The following is a 13,656-nucleotide window of genomic DNA, read 5'->3' on the forward strand; positions in this document are numbered from 1 at the left end:
ACAAAGCTGTTTCTATTCATTTTGCAACCCTACATTTGTTTCAAAAGATTCTATGACCTTCACAGCTCTCCAGTTATGACTACTTTGTTATGTCTACCTTGCTATGCCTGCCTCTCACCATGTGTTTGTTTCCAGAGACCATATAGGGCTAAACTGTTATGCTTGGCTCCAGTAATCACATCCAGTTTCTCACCAATCCTCCATTAGGAAACCCCCTACCCTGAGCTATAAAATCCTTGTCTTCCTCACATTCAATGCTGATCACTCAAACCCCACCTTAAGGGGAGGCAGCCCATATACACAAATCAAAGAGCTTGCTTTAATTAAGTGTTTGCTTTAAGTAACTTGGCCATGATGATTTGGGCCTGTGTTATTCCTCCTGCCTTCCCGGAGATTAACAGTGACCTTCACCTCTGCTGAAAGTACTCAGCCATGATAAAATTATCTCTCTTCTTCCTGGTAAATACTAAGAATCCATTATCCCAAGGTCACTGGAGCAAAAGCTAAGAATGACAGAAAGAGCTTAAACAGAGAGCACCAAAATAAAAGAGTATGAGCAGATAAAGGGTCAAGCTGCCTCGTCCACTCCCACTGCTGGTGGTTGGCCTAGAAGAGGTGGTTGCCAACAGTCCTGGTAAGTATCATCAAGGTGTCCTGGAATGAACCCTGTTGGTCCACACTGATCAAGCAAAAGACTGCAATGAGGTGGAGCGTTGTAAAGTGGGGAGTCCAGACACTAATGGCCTTAGCTCTGGCTAGCTTTACCCTTACTGGATAGACCACCTCTGGATAGGACTTAACATCCTCTGTCTAGTAGAAGAAAATCTTTTGGAACCAATTAACAGATTGCTAGTTCCCACCCACCCAAAAGCTAAGAATGTCATCAGACACCATCGGAAGCCCATGGGAGCCTCCTTTCTTGATGTAACACCTCTCGAATGTCTCCATCGATCAGTTAACAACATGTCTTGGTTTATTTCTTTGTTTTGTCAATGTAAACGCTTCAAGAAGATAGGGGCAACAGAACACTCTGCACCGTCAGAACTGTAAAGTCCTCTCTCAAAACACGGGGACCTCACTCTCTAAGGAAGTCCCCTGTTGGAGGCTTTTCTGTTCTCTAATCCAGCAGCTGCATAACATATTAATGTCACATAAACAAATAATTTTCTATGTGCATCACCATTATTTTCCGGAATGCTCTTTAAGTAAGGAGTTTGGTAGTAAATAACCCTGCCCTTGAAAATATGCTTGGAGAACTGAACTGAAGTTTTCTCTGAGGAGAATTCCAAGCATCTTAAAACTGAGTCCTGAATGAAAATATTAAAACAATGGGCTGGTGAAATGGAACCTGTGCAGAAGAAAAAAATTCAGTGCCTCACATGCTACCAACAGGAGGTCCAAAAGCTGCAGAATCTGTGTCCCCACAAGGACAAGGATCAGGGAATGCCTCGTTCTTTTTGCACTGCAGACCAAGGTTTGTTATTGTCGATGACATCATATAGAGGGGATTTTTAATGCCCCTTGAAACAATTAAAAGGGATTTGAGATTGTCATCCATATGCTGTTTTCTAGCATCAAACTGTATGCAGAATTTTCTTTAAAGTGACAACATTTAAATGAAGTCACAGAGGGACTTCATCGAGCCTTAATTCTTGAGTTCTAAGGGAAGATTATTGTCCCTTCAGGGCACAAAAATAAGCAATGACCATACTCAATGCCTACTAAGTATATGTTTAAGACGACAGCTAATAAATAAGAACCGGGCTGAGGAGATGGCTCAGTGATTAAAGGCACTTGCTGCTACATCAGGAGGACCAGAATCGGGTCCCAGGTACACCTGTAACCCCAGCTCTAGGAGATCGTACACCCTCTACTGGCTTCTGCAAGCTCAAAGGATGGGCACCCACACAGACATGTCCATATAATAAGTAAAATTAAAATCTTAAATAATAGTAATAACAGATCATTGTTTTAGTTTTTTCACATCCATGTTTCCTTTACAATTCAATTTTAAGCAAAGGGGAACTTGGGGGAGGGAAAAAAAAACGGGAAAAATCTGTCAGTTTCTATGTAAGTGAGTGTCCACAACCATAACCCACAGCTTGTTGGGTGTGGTTGAGCAAGTTTCTGGTCCCAGATGCTCCAGAGGCTGAAGTGGAGACTCAGCCAAGCCCACTCCAGGCCTGGCTGAGCAATACAGAAAGACTATTATCTCAATCCATCAATTGTATTTATTTTTCTTTTTTTCTTTTCCTTCCTCCCTCCTTCCTTCCCCATCCCATCTCTTTCCTTCTCTCCTTCCTTCCTTCTTTCATCCCATAATTCTATTTATTCACTTCATATCTCGTCCCCATTCTCCTCCCAATTCCTTCTCATATAGTCCCTCCTCAAATCCTGCCCCTTAAGCCCCTGCCCCTTATCCACCCTGGCACCTCAAATCACTGCAGGATTAGGTATAGCTACTCCCACTGAGACCTGATAAGACAGCCTAGCTAGGAGGCAGGATCCATAGGCAGGCAACAGAGACAGGGTAAGCCCCAGCTCCAGTTGCTGGGAGACCCACATGAAGACTAAGCTGCATTTCTGCTACACATGTGCAGGCTGGCTAGGTCCCAACTCAATCAGTTTTATAAATGTCCTCTCTTACATCCAAAAGAAATGTGGGGACCTGCGTAAAACAACTGACATTTCCACACCATAGCTGGGCATATGAAATCTTTCCCTTTACAACCAAACCAAAGTTCAGCTCTGGGTGCAGAGATAGGAAGGCAGGCAGTTTCTCAAGGAGCCCCTGCCCCTAAAACCGTTCCTTATGGGCTACACATAGTGTCTTAGACTGTGGCCCTTGGCCCTCAATGTGAGGGTTGCTACAGGCTGGGCAGGAGGGAAAAGTCTTTGGAAACACAGTAGGCAAAAAATGACTTCCAATTTATAGATGGAAGAAAAGGGGATGTTTCTGACTCCACTGTCCTGTGTTCTATCACTAGTGTTGGACCTTGTGATGTCACTAGAGGCTTGTTCTATGTATACAACATACACATTTTGTCCTATGCAAAGAAACAATGCCTGAGACATCTCAGCTCAAATCTGAGACTGCGGTGTGAACTTCAGTGTGCTCACTCTATGTACAAAGTCTTATTGCTCTTTCAAAAATATAACAGCGAGACTACAAAAAAAAATAAACTAAGAAATTTTTCCTATTCTTTAGCACACAGATACCTTCGTGCACCTCTGGACTGTACTGAGATAGAATATATGATTTTAACATCTGTTGTTTGAGTTGCAGAGTGGAATTTCATTAAAAGACGTTGTGAGAATTTTGGCCTTGGTACTACAAGAGTTTCTAACAATTTGTATACCGGCATTAAACATATTTCTGTCATTCTGTGCTCAGTGGTTATATAGAGTTCTTAACATTGACAATCAAACAAATCTGAAAAACACTGAAGATTTTTCAGTGTTCTATCATGTTTAATATTTAGCCAAGACTTAACACTTCGTATAAAAATAAACTCGCACATACGCCTCATACCTCTGCAAGTTCTATAGCTTAAATAAGTGGTAAATTACCTACAGGCTGAAGAACTGTTAGCAAATAAATTTATTTATAGTTCATTATGAGTGAATGCTTAATAGATACATGTCTTTATGACCTCTTTTCACAAGCTCTACCAGAAACATGCTTGGTCTCTTTAAGTATAAGGTGGTCCCAAAATTACTCCACGGCCTTGCAATGATATTACATTTGAAGTCACCAAGAGAATACAAATATTAAGCCCTGAAGTCAAAGTCTTAATTGGCCTCAGGGCAAAACTTCTAAAAACCACTCTGTTATGCCTCTTCTATTCTTATACATGGGAAACAAAGCAAGGTGAGCATGGATCACTGTTTAAACATCTGACTTCCCAACCCCAATGAGAGGGCTGTAAGTCAGGGACAGTCCTATTGACAAATAACACAGGGTTTCCCCTCCACAGACGCCAGCATCTAGCGCAGTCATCGACTGTGTCATTCTTACAAACATACATCACAGTCAAATACTACATTATACTGAATTTGGCAAAAAGGAAATAAAATAGAAGTGAATCCAATCAAGATGCATGCCACTTTACAAGGCAAAATTTCTCTCCTGCCAGCTTGAGAATCACAGGAAGACGTTCAGAAATAAAATGAGCAGGGACAGAAAGCCTGTTTGGTAGAGAAAGGTCAAAATGTGTGCTCTACTTAAAAGAAGACAAAAAGGGGACTACTCGTTTTAAATTCTGCTTGAAGAAGAACAAATCTGTCTTTTAAAAAATGGCAGCAAAGGATGAAGCACACAGCCAACTCGATAATGCAATGATCCAGAGGTAACAACCACTTACTTTGTAAATGGTAGGCAGGATCTGCTTCATTTTTAGCCTGTGGAAGACAAAGACGTCATAAACGGCTGAAACTGCCAGGACAGTCACTCCTTGCTCTTTCCAAAGCATGCTGCATCCAGCGCACAATCCAGTCCCCAGGAACCAGCCCCAAGTTCTGGCAGAGTAGCCTCTTGTAGAACAGTGCTTAATGTAGCAGAGCAGGGACAGGAGAAAAAAGAGACTAGCGCCCACATCTGCTCGTCCCACGATGCCCGCCACCGCTTCCGTGTGGATGGGGTGTGAAGCAAACATCAAGCCAGCCATGAAGGTCCAGTATCCGTCCCCAAGGAGGGCCTTGGAGAAGCGTGTGAAGAGGCCGGTGACAGCCGCATGCAACAGGACATTGACAAGGTGATAGCTCCAGGGATTCAGCCCTCCAATGGCATGATTCAGTCGAAAAGAGAGAGTGCAGAGTGGCCGGTAGGACTTGTGGCTACCGCTGTGGGTTAGAAGAGTCCCCCAAAAGTCATTGTAGAAAATGTGTGTCCAGGGGGTTTCTGGCAGGAGGTCTTGATTAGTCTTGATAGCACGGCTGAAAAACAAAAGATATTAAAAATGAAATAAGATGAAAACAACAACGAAAAGGGAAACATGTTGATGAGACATAGTCTTCCTCTAAGTGTGTCATTCATAGACTTTAGGGTAGAGTTCTCAGTACACAGAGATTGAACCCAGATCATCCCCACAATCCCTGCTAAAGCTACAGAAAAGGCTGCTTTGCCATCTTGAGAAGGCTGCCCCCTTGATGAGCACAGCCTTTGAAGAACAAATGAAAATACAATTGCTCTCTCACTTCTCAGCCTCCCATGTAGTGACCAAGGAATTGTTCTGAAGCCCTCGTGCAGCTAACTCTACAACACAGCCTTTAGGCTCCTGAGACTGCATTTCCCAGAAGGCCTGGGTACTGCTCCTCTATGAGATGCATATAGATTCAGCATCAGTACCAGGCCTTTGGAGCAGCACTCCTCATAGCCATCCATCACCTGAGTATCAGGGTAATAGATGGCTCTGACGGAGGAGGACACTGGAGAAAGCAGAGATGCCACACACTGATATGGTCACCAATGGTGTTCATGATGCTGGTCTGTGGATCACAAGGAAGCTGTGGCAAAGAGAGCCAGAAGGATGAGAGGAGATCTTGTCTGCCAGCCATTATTTACACTACAGCTTTTCCCAATTCTGCACTTTCACAGGCGCTGTCATCACCTGTAAAAATCATAATGATACTGCACTGTCACCTGACTCGAATGTATTTCCAGGATTATATACTTCATACTTCCATGTCAATGTCAAGACAGAAGGACCTACTGTTTGCAGGATAGTTGCTGTCTGTCAACGCTGGTTCCCTTGGCTACAACTTCTCATTTAAACTTCGGAACAACACTGACCAAGCATTGCTATTATCTGATATCTGACTATCAACATCTCTCAGGTGATAAAAGTATGGTTGAGAAAGATAAACTAATAACTGGTTCAAAGCCATAAGTGTTTGGAATATGAGTATCATAGTTTGTATTATTTTTTTAGGATTCTGAGCTTTCCCAAAATGTAATTCATACACCACCAGGGACACTTAAGTAGCTATAAAAAATGTAAAATAGTTAACGGTTATCTTTGCTTTAAGGTCTACTTAAAAGAACAGGTAATTATCTCATCAATGGAAGATTTTGGCAATCCTTGCTCAGGACGACACTGTTAAGATTTTTAATGAAATGTCATGACAAATATTAAATAATCAAGTGTGTGTTTCATCCAGAATATCCGGAGGGTAGGTAGATGGTTATAAGGAGAAGGGGATCTTCCAAAAAAAGGGGAAATTGACTACAATGTTACTAAGGAAATTAGAATAGGAGGGTTCAATGGAGAGCGGAATAGGAGGAGAGGGCAGAGAAGGCTACTGTCAATATTCTTGTTTAGCCTCCTAAACTGATAGGGAAACCGAGTTGCTGAAGATACTACACACGGCTATCATCCAACATGGACAAATAGAACCCATGCTCAACCAGAAGCTTTGTCCCTACTGAGCAGCATTCATAGTCCTGGAAGGTACTGTACAAGCTAATGAAGGGGGAAGTAATCACCGTAATCACCGTCAATGTCACCCAGTCACAAACCCTGAGAACAACAAGCATTGTACACCCACTGGGACTGTAGGGGAAGAAATGTTTGGAAGTCACCAACCACATTTTTTTTTCTTGGATTTAAGGCCTGATCCGTAAGATAAAACAGATACCTGATTCTCACTTCTAATGATGCCAACAACCTTAGACTAGATCAAACCAGACAGAATGCTGTCAGAGAAAGAGACATAAGCACAGTCAAGGCATAATTTTCAACTCAGTGCTACTGGGAGAGAAACAAAAAAATTTTAGTTTTCTTCAGTGGAGTGGCACTGCCCGACCAGAATCCAGGGCAGGCCTCATGCTCAGGAGTAGCTATCCAACACAAGATAACTTCATGATCTCTCTCTCTCTCTCTCTCTCTCTCTCTCTCTCTCTCTCTCTCTGTCTCTCTCTCTTTCTCTCTCTCTTTCTCTCTGTCTCTCTGTCTCTGTCTCTGTCTCTCTCTCTGTCTCTCTCTCTCTCTCTCTCTCTCTCTCTCTCACACACACACACACTGTTTCATTTTCATTTTTGTTTTGATTTATGTTTTAAGAGAGAAAAACATGAACCTGGGTGGATAATGGAAGAACCTGAAGACAGTAGAATCTGGTTAAATATATCCTATAATTGTTTTACATTTTTCACAATTTTATTAAATTATCAATAGCCCCAAGGGGATAGAATTCCTCTTTGAAGATGACATGTAAGTCATTCTGTTTAGAAAATTCCCCTTCGGTGCTCTTATCGTTCCTGGTCAGAAAGGAGACCTCTGGATTATTTTGTACTCCTGGGCACCTGCTCCCTCATCAGAGTACCAGAGAGTCCTGAGGTCAAAGGCAGGAGGACTGCAAAGCTCCAGACCTGGAAAATCCTCAACTAGTCCCGTACCGGGGTCGGTCGTTTGGGCATTTGAGAAGGATCAAAGTAAAGTCCTACGAAAAAAAATACTACACCATAATGTCTAGTAAACCAGTAAATTCTTAAATCAGGTATATGTAGATTTTAGAATGAACAGAGGCTATCAGTTATTGGTAGTTATCTACTAGAAGGTAGGTATCTATCACTAGGCTAGTCCTTTATGTATATTCTCTATTTAAGAGAAACATTAATGTTTCTAGACTGATCTGTTAAAACTTTGTCTTAATATTTAGAATAAAACTAGTTCTGTGCTCCCTCCCAAAACATAAGCTTTTCCTCACTCATCTTCATACAAATTTTGAGCTGAGAATATGGTTCTCGGATTTCCTTTAATGTTAAATAAGGTCATGGGACGAACTTTGATCACTTCCAGAAAGCATCTTTGTTTTTATTTTATTTACATTCCGGGGTGGCTCACCCTCCCAATATCCCCTCCCACAGTTCCTCATCCCACTCCTCCCCCACTTTGCCTCAAAGAGGGTGTTCCCCTACCCTATCAGGTCTCTCCACTCCCTGGGGCCTCAAGTCTCTACAGGATTAGGCACATCTCCTCCTACTGAGGCCGGACCAGGCAGACCTCTGCTATATCAGCCCATGGATGCTGCTATCCAGAAAGCATCTTAAAGGCAGAAGTTTAACCTCCAGTCTCCTGGGCACCTCCTCTTACATATGAACTCTATAGCCCACAACAGAAGTTGCATACAACTGACGAAAGTAATCAGAGGACAATGACCTGCTGTCGTGTTAGATGCTAGCTTTAAGTTAACTGTCCTGTTTCTCTAAGACGACATTGCTAGTTCTCCTAAGTGATGATTCTGGGAATGTCAACCAGTAGCAGCAGCTGAGCCCAGACACAGCAAAATCCTTTGTTAATGGAAGACCGACGACATCACAGTTGTTTGATTTTTCCATTTTGATTTTTCAAGTCTCCGTGTATCGACTGTATATTAAATGAATTTCCATATAAATTGGCTTTTAAAATATTAGAAACAGATGTTTTTTTCTGGATCCATTAAATTAAAACACCCTGCTATGACATTCATCAAGAGTCTAACCCAGAAGTAATTGCTTAAGACTTGATGGGTTATAATTAAAATTTAAAAGAAATATGAAAAACTGACATACTGCCAAACAGCGTTGTCAGAGAGAGCAGATTTCAAGTAATTCAGAATGAAGCTTGACTGGCTTATGCTAGATATTGACCTCAAAGAGGACGTGTATATATCTCTAGTATCAGTGCAGAACCACTGAAGTATCCATGCGAGAGCCTCGAGCTCAGGGCAAACCTGGGGATAGCTCAGGGCAAAGTTTGGGATAGAGGGCCTTATTAATACAGCGAGAAACGCAAGGAAATACATTATTATTGCAATGGACCGTCCAAGAAGGATGGAAAGTGGTCTTCCCTGACCCAATTATTCTATGATGTTTGAGCAACTTCTGTAAAAGCTTTCTGAGAAAAAAAGAAAAAAATGAAGAAACCTGAAAAATCTGCTCAAAGCAGCTGGAATTTCTTAACATGAGAGCAGTAAACCTAGTAACGGAAGCAAGCAGCAATGAGCTCCGTCTGTCCCTCACAAAAATGAGAATTTCAGATGAAGGAACAAGCTTTCGGGGTGGGGGGGACTCTAAAGCATAGCAAGAAATCTATAGTCTCTAATGAAAAGAAATGTAAGGGCAAAGAGTGTTACTAACGCAGATAGGAGGCACCGGGACATACCGCACCTCCGTGTACAACATACTAGACTGAGGGACACAGTTTCATGATGAAGTTCTTTAATGTGTGCTATCAGCCTAAGCCGGACTTTTCTGTACCCAAGTGAATGGTATGACAAAAGATCACAGTATATTATAAAACAGCCTTGGGCTTTTATCATAGAAGTCACGTCACACCTGCGAGTCAGTGATAAGGACCGAATTATGACACACACCACTCAGCACTGCATTCGGGGAGAGAGACCAGAGGGGCCTTAATAGATTCTGAACGATCTTCTGCCAGGATGCGGAGTCATTGTCGTTTGACACGAAGCAAAATAGAGTTTGATCCATTTGCATTCTCTCCTCTGAGTCCAAAATAGAAACAGTGAAAACGACTTCTGCTGTTTCACAGCTGATGAAACACCTCAATGCCAGCACAGAACGGCACGTGGGTCTGATTCTTAAGGTTGCCTGCAGGAGCCCGTATCAGAAAACTCAGATATTAAAGAGTCTGGAAAATTTCCATCTGGGGAAAGTTGGGGATGGGGAAGTGGGGGGTCAGAGTAGCACAGGGGAAGAGAGGCACTTGTAGGTAGAATTCTTTTGAATCTTTTTGATCCAGCCTCTTCAGTTTGCACAGTCCTTAAGCTGCTTCTGGTTTTGTTAATTTGTATCTCTCTGGTTTTGCTGCCTTGTGATTGTTCTTTTTTTTTTTTTTTGGTTTTTTCAAGACAGGGTTTCTCTGTGTAGCCCTGCCTATCCTGGAACTCACTTTGTAGACCAGGCTGGCCTCGAACTCAGAAATCTGCCTGCCTCTTCCTCCCGAGTGCTGGGATTAAAGGTGTGTGCCACCACGCTGGACTTGATTGTTCTTTTTAAATGTTGACAAAGGCCGGCGGTGTTATGAAGCTGACGGATGGCGTGTCACAGGTCCCTCACCTGTTGTTGACTACAGATTCCCACTGCTATTTCTCCCACCTGCTGACCTTTCCTGGGGCAAGCACCCTCACAAGTGGTGCCCATTAGTCCTTCAGAGCAGTATGATGCTCCAGCCAGCAAAAGTAGAATGTTCTGCCACTGCCCTGTTGAAATGTTCGGAAAGGCCAAGCCCCGAAGCAGGGAGAGGAGAAAAACAACTTCGACGAAATAGGTTAGAAATCTGTTGTACACGAGAAGAAAAAGAATGCCTTTCCTTAACAAACCACATTCCGGCAATATACAAACTGATGTATTTATGCAGAAATAAGGCAGTGTGCTACATCAGTGTGATACAACTCCTAAGAAAATGCCTCTTGGGATGTATCTCAGTGGCAGAGCCTATACACATGCACCACCCATGATTCCGGGATGGAGAGGAGAAGAGCAGAAGAAGGGAGATGAGTGGGAAGATGAAACACATTCTGGATCCAACTGGACACACATTGACTGGAAGGTCAACACAGTGTGCCCTGTCTCCCAGTAGCTTGTTATTCTCTCTTGTAAGTTAAAGGAAACTGTAATTGCCTTGTCGGACCCCCCACCCCATTAGAAATAAACTCAAAGCACACTCCTATGTGCAACCCAACGTGTTCTATGACATACATGCGAATGGCGTGTACATGCACGCCAAAGAGTACGTGTAAAGCATGTCCTTGTGACACAAGTGTGTATAATGCAATGCACGTACGTGCATGCACATGTATGTACTCTGTGTAAGCTGTTGTCATGGTGACCACCCCGAACCCCAAACCATGGATGCTTGTATCCAACGCAAACAATGTTGCTTTCAACACTTACTAGAGTTTACACTTGTCAGATCCGGAGAATCCAAGATATGAGTATTTCACTTAAAGCTCCTTTAGGCTTTAAGGTGGTGAGAGATGCCTCAGCAGGTGTAAAAAAAAGTGCTTGATGCATAAACCTGACTACCTGAGTATTTTGTCCCCCCTTCTATGATGGATAGAAGTATTCACACTTTGGTCTCCCTTCTTTTTGAGTTTCACAAAGTGTGAAGCAGAGACTGCAAGAATGACCATCCAGAGACTGCCACACCTGACAATCACCAGAACCAGACACTACTGTAGATGCCAACGGGAGCTTGCTGGTAGGAGCCTGATATAGCTGTTTCCTGAGAGGCTCTGCCAGTGCCTGACTGAAGTGGATGCTCACATTCATTGATTGAACAGAGCACAGGGTCCCAAATGAAGGAGCTAGAGAAAGTACCCAAGAAACTGAAGGAGATTGCAGCCCCATAGGAGGAACAACATGAACTAACCAGTACCTCCAGAGTGCCCTGGGACTAAACCACCAACCAAAGAAAACACATGGTGGGATTTATGGCTCCAGCTGCATATGTAGCAGAGGATGGCCTTGTCAGTCATCAATGGGAGGAGAGGTTGGTCCTATGAAGGTTCTATGCCCCAGTATAGGGGAATGCCATGGCCAGGAAGCAGGAGTGGGTGGGTTGGTGAGCAGGAGGGGAAGGGAGGGGATAGGGGATTTTCAGAGGAGAAGCTAGGAAAGGGAATAACATTTGACATGTAAATTCTAATAATAATAATTTGACATGTAAATTCTAATAAGAAAAAAGAAAAAAGAAAAGGGAAGGGAAGGGAAGAAGAGAAGAGAAGAGAAGAGAAGAGAAGAGAAGAGAAGAGAAGAGAAGAGAAGAGAGGAGAAGAGAAGAGACTACCTGATTTAGATCCAAGGACCCCATGGTGGAAGACAAGAACCCGCCTGCCAAATGCTGGACTCTGGCCTACACAAACACACCATAACATTCAAATCTAACTCTTCTCATATGTAGATCATGTAGCCACAAATACAATGAGGATCGAGGTCAGGGGCGCTTTGGGGAAGGTACCCTCCACTTGGCACCTTGTTTTTGAGGCAGGGTCTCTCTTATTATTGCTTGGTTTGGGAGGCTCCTTTGTAGTGCTTTGCCTTTGCATGTGCCAAGCCAGCAAGCTTCCACGGATTCTCCTGCCTTTGCTCCCATTTCCCAGATGGACACTGGGATCACAGATGCATGGTGCACAGGGTCAGGGATCATTCTCCGGTCATCAGGGTTTTTAACCCCTGAGCTATTTCTCCTGCTTACTGCCCACACCTATATGGAAAGATGAGTAATAGAATCCGGGCTTCTTTATTAATACAGAGTACCTTTATGTCCCGATGGGCGCTTTGCAGGTAAGAACAACCCTTCTCAGCAAAGAGCACATCAACCACTGTCACTTTGATGGATAACAGTAACACTTGCTGGTTTTGCAGACCTCTTCTTGCTGAGATAGGTGTCGTGTTATTTCCTTTAGGAAACAGCTCCTACATACTCTCAGCTCTTACAGACCAGGTCAAGGCTCCCCTCAAAACCCGAAGAAAAATCTTGGAATTCTGTCCCTCAGAACACTACAGCTGTTCATCTCCATCCCTGGCCACAACTGAATGAACGGAAAGCCATCCAATCAGAGTCAGGGTGGTGCCAATAATACATTGAGAAAGGGCATCATATTTTGGGAGTGAGATGAGATCCTAGCGTTGTTTAAAGGTAGGTTATGTCTGAGAATTAAGGCTAACTTATATTATCAGAAATCAGGGCAAACGGGAAAGGGGACACTTCTTGGTATAGTTGGATCCAGCTGTGCCTAAAGCCAACAGATGCAGCTTCCTCCCTCCAAGAGATGTTTGTCTAACACATGCAATCAACAATGCTGCTCAGCGCAGCACTCATTATACACTTCTCATATAACAGTACAGTTGCTCTTTTCGTGCCTTACATTTGCTAAGACTGAATCCACAGAGATTCTTCCTACAAACCACCTTTCTCTTCCACAGTCCCCACCTTGAGTGCTTTCATGACTACATCGCTGAACTGGAGGCTGCACACGAGGGTCCTTCTCTCATTGCCCCTACATCTTTTTCTGAAAACTGTTTAAGGACATTCTGAAGCTTTCCACCACATCAGAGCATCCCTTGAATCCACCTCTTGTCCCTTTTCTGAAATCCTTATCTGGGCTTCCATTACTTCTCCCTTGTGCTGCTCAGCACGCTGACTAGAGCTACCTAGCCATTTGGATCCTCTCTTCATTAGGCTATAGGTCCCCTCAGGAAAGACACTATGTCCTTTTCTCTCAGCGACCCATATATCGTAGGTATGCAATATATATTGTTAAAGGGAACTCAATAACTTTGCCTGCTGTCTGCCTTCTCATCTTGATTCATTATGTATCCTATGAGCTAAAAAAGTTCCAGAAATACAACACTAACTCCACCTTCACTCTATAGAAATCCCTTATCATGTCCTTTTTCTTTCCATTAAAGAAAGAAATAAAGAAATGGAAAACAAACAAAAAACAAAAAACAAACAAACAAGCAAACAAAAACCTCACAGCCACCTTCAAACAATTACTTGTCTCCTGGGAAAACATGGACTGTTTTCTTCCAATCATTACATCTTTCCACTACAGCATGCTAATTTGGAAACTACATGAGGACTTCCTGGTTACTTCCGCTCACTGCATTTGCATTTGGCTTTGGGTACTAATGCATTCTCATTAATACTG

At 43.0% G+C, this 13,656-nt stretch overlaps 1 protein-coding gene across 3 annotated transcripts in view; it reads right to left on the reverse strand.

The window, feature by feature from the left end:
* Nucleotides 1-13,656, reverse strand: part of Tmtc2 (transmembrane and tetratricopeptide repeat containing 2) — a 386,817-nt gene that overhangs the window by 221,190 nt on the left and 151,971 nt on the right. For all 3 annotated transcript variants that reach the window (XR_380404.3, XR_003948700.1, NM_177368.4), the window contains exon 2: nucleotides 4,365-4,935. Coding sequence is in view for 1 of the 3 variants with exons in the window: in NM_177368.4 (NP_796342.2) it covers nucleotides 4,365-4,935 (571 nt within the window). In the remaining 2 variants the exon portion in view is untranslated. The remainder of the gene's footprint in view (nucleotides 1-4,364; nucleotides 4,936-13,656) is intronic.

The sequence above is a fragment of the Mus musculus genome, chromosome 10 (genome assembly GCF_000001635.26).
Source record: "Mus musculus strain C57BL/6J chromosome 10, GRCm38.p6 C57BL/6J".
In the NCBI taxonomy this organism is placed as follows: domain Eukaryota; kingdom Metazoa; phylum Chordata; class Mammalia; order Rodentia; family Muridae; genus Mus; species Mus musculus.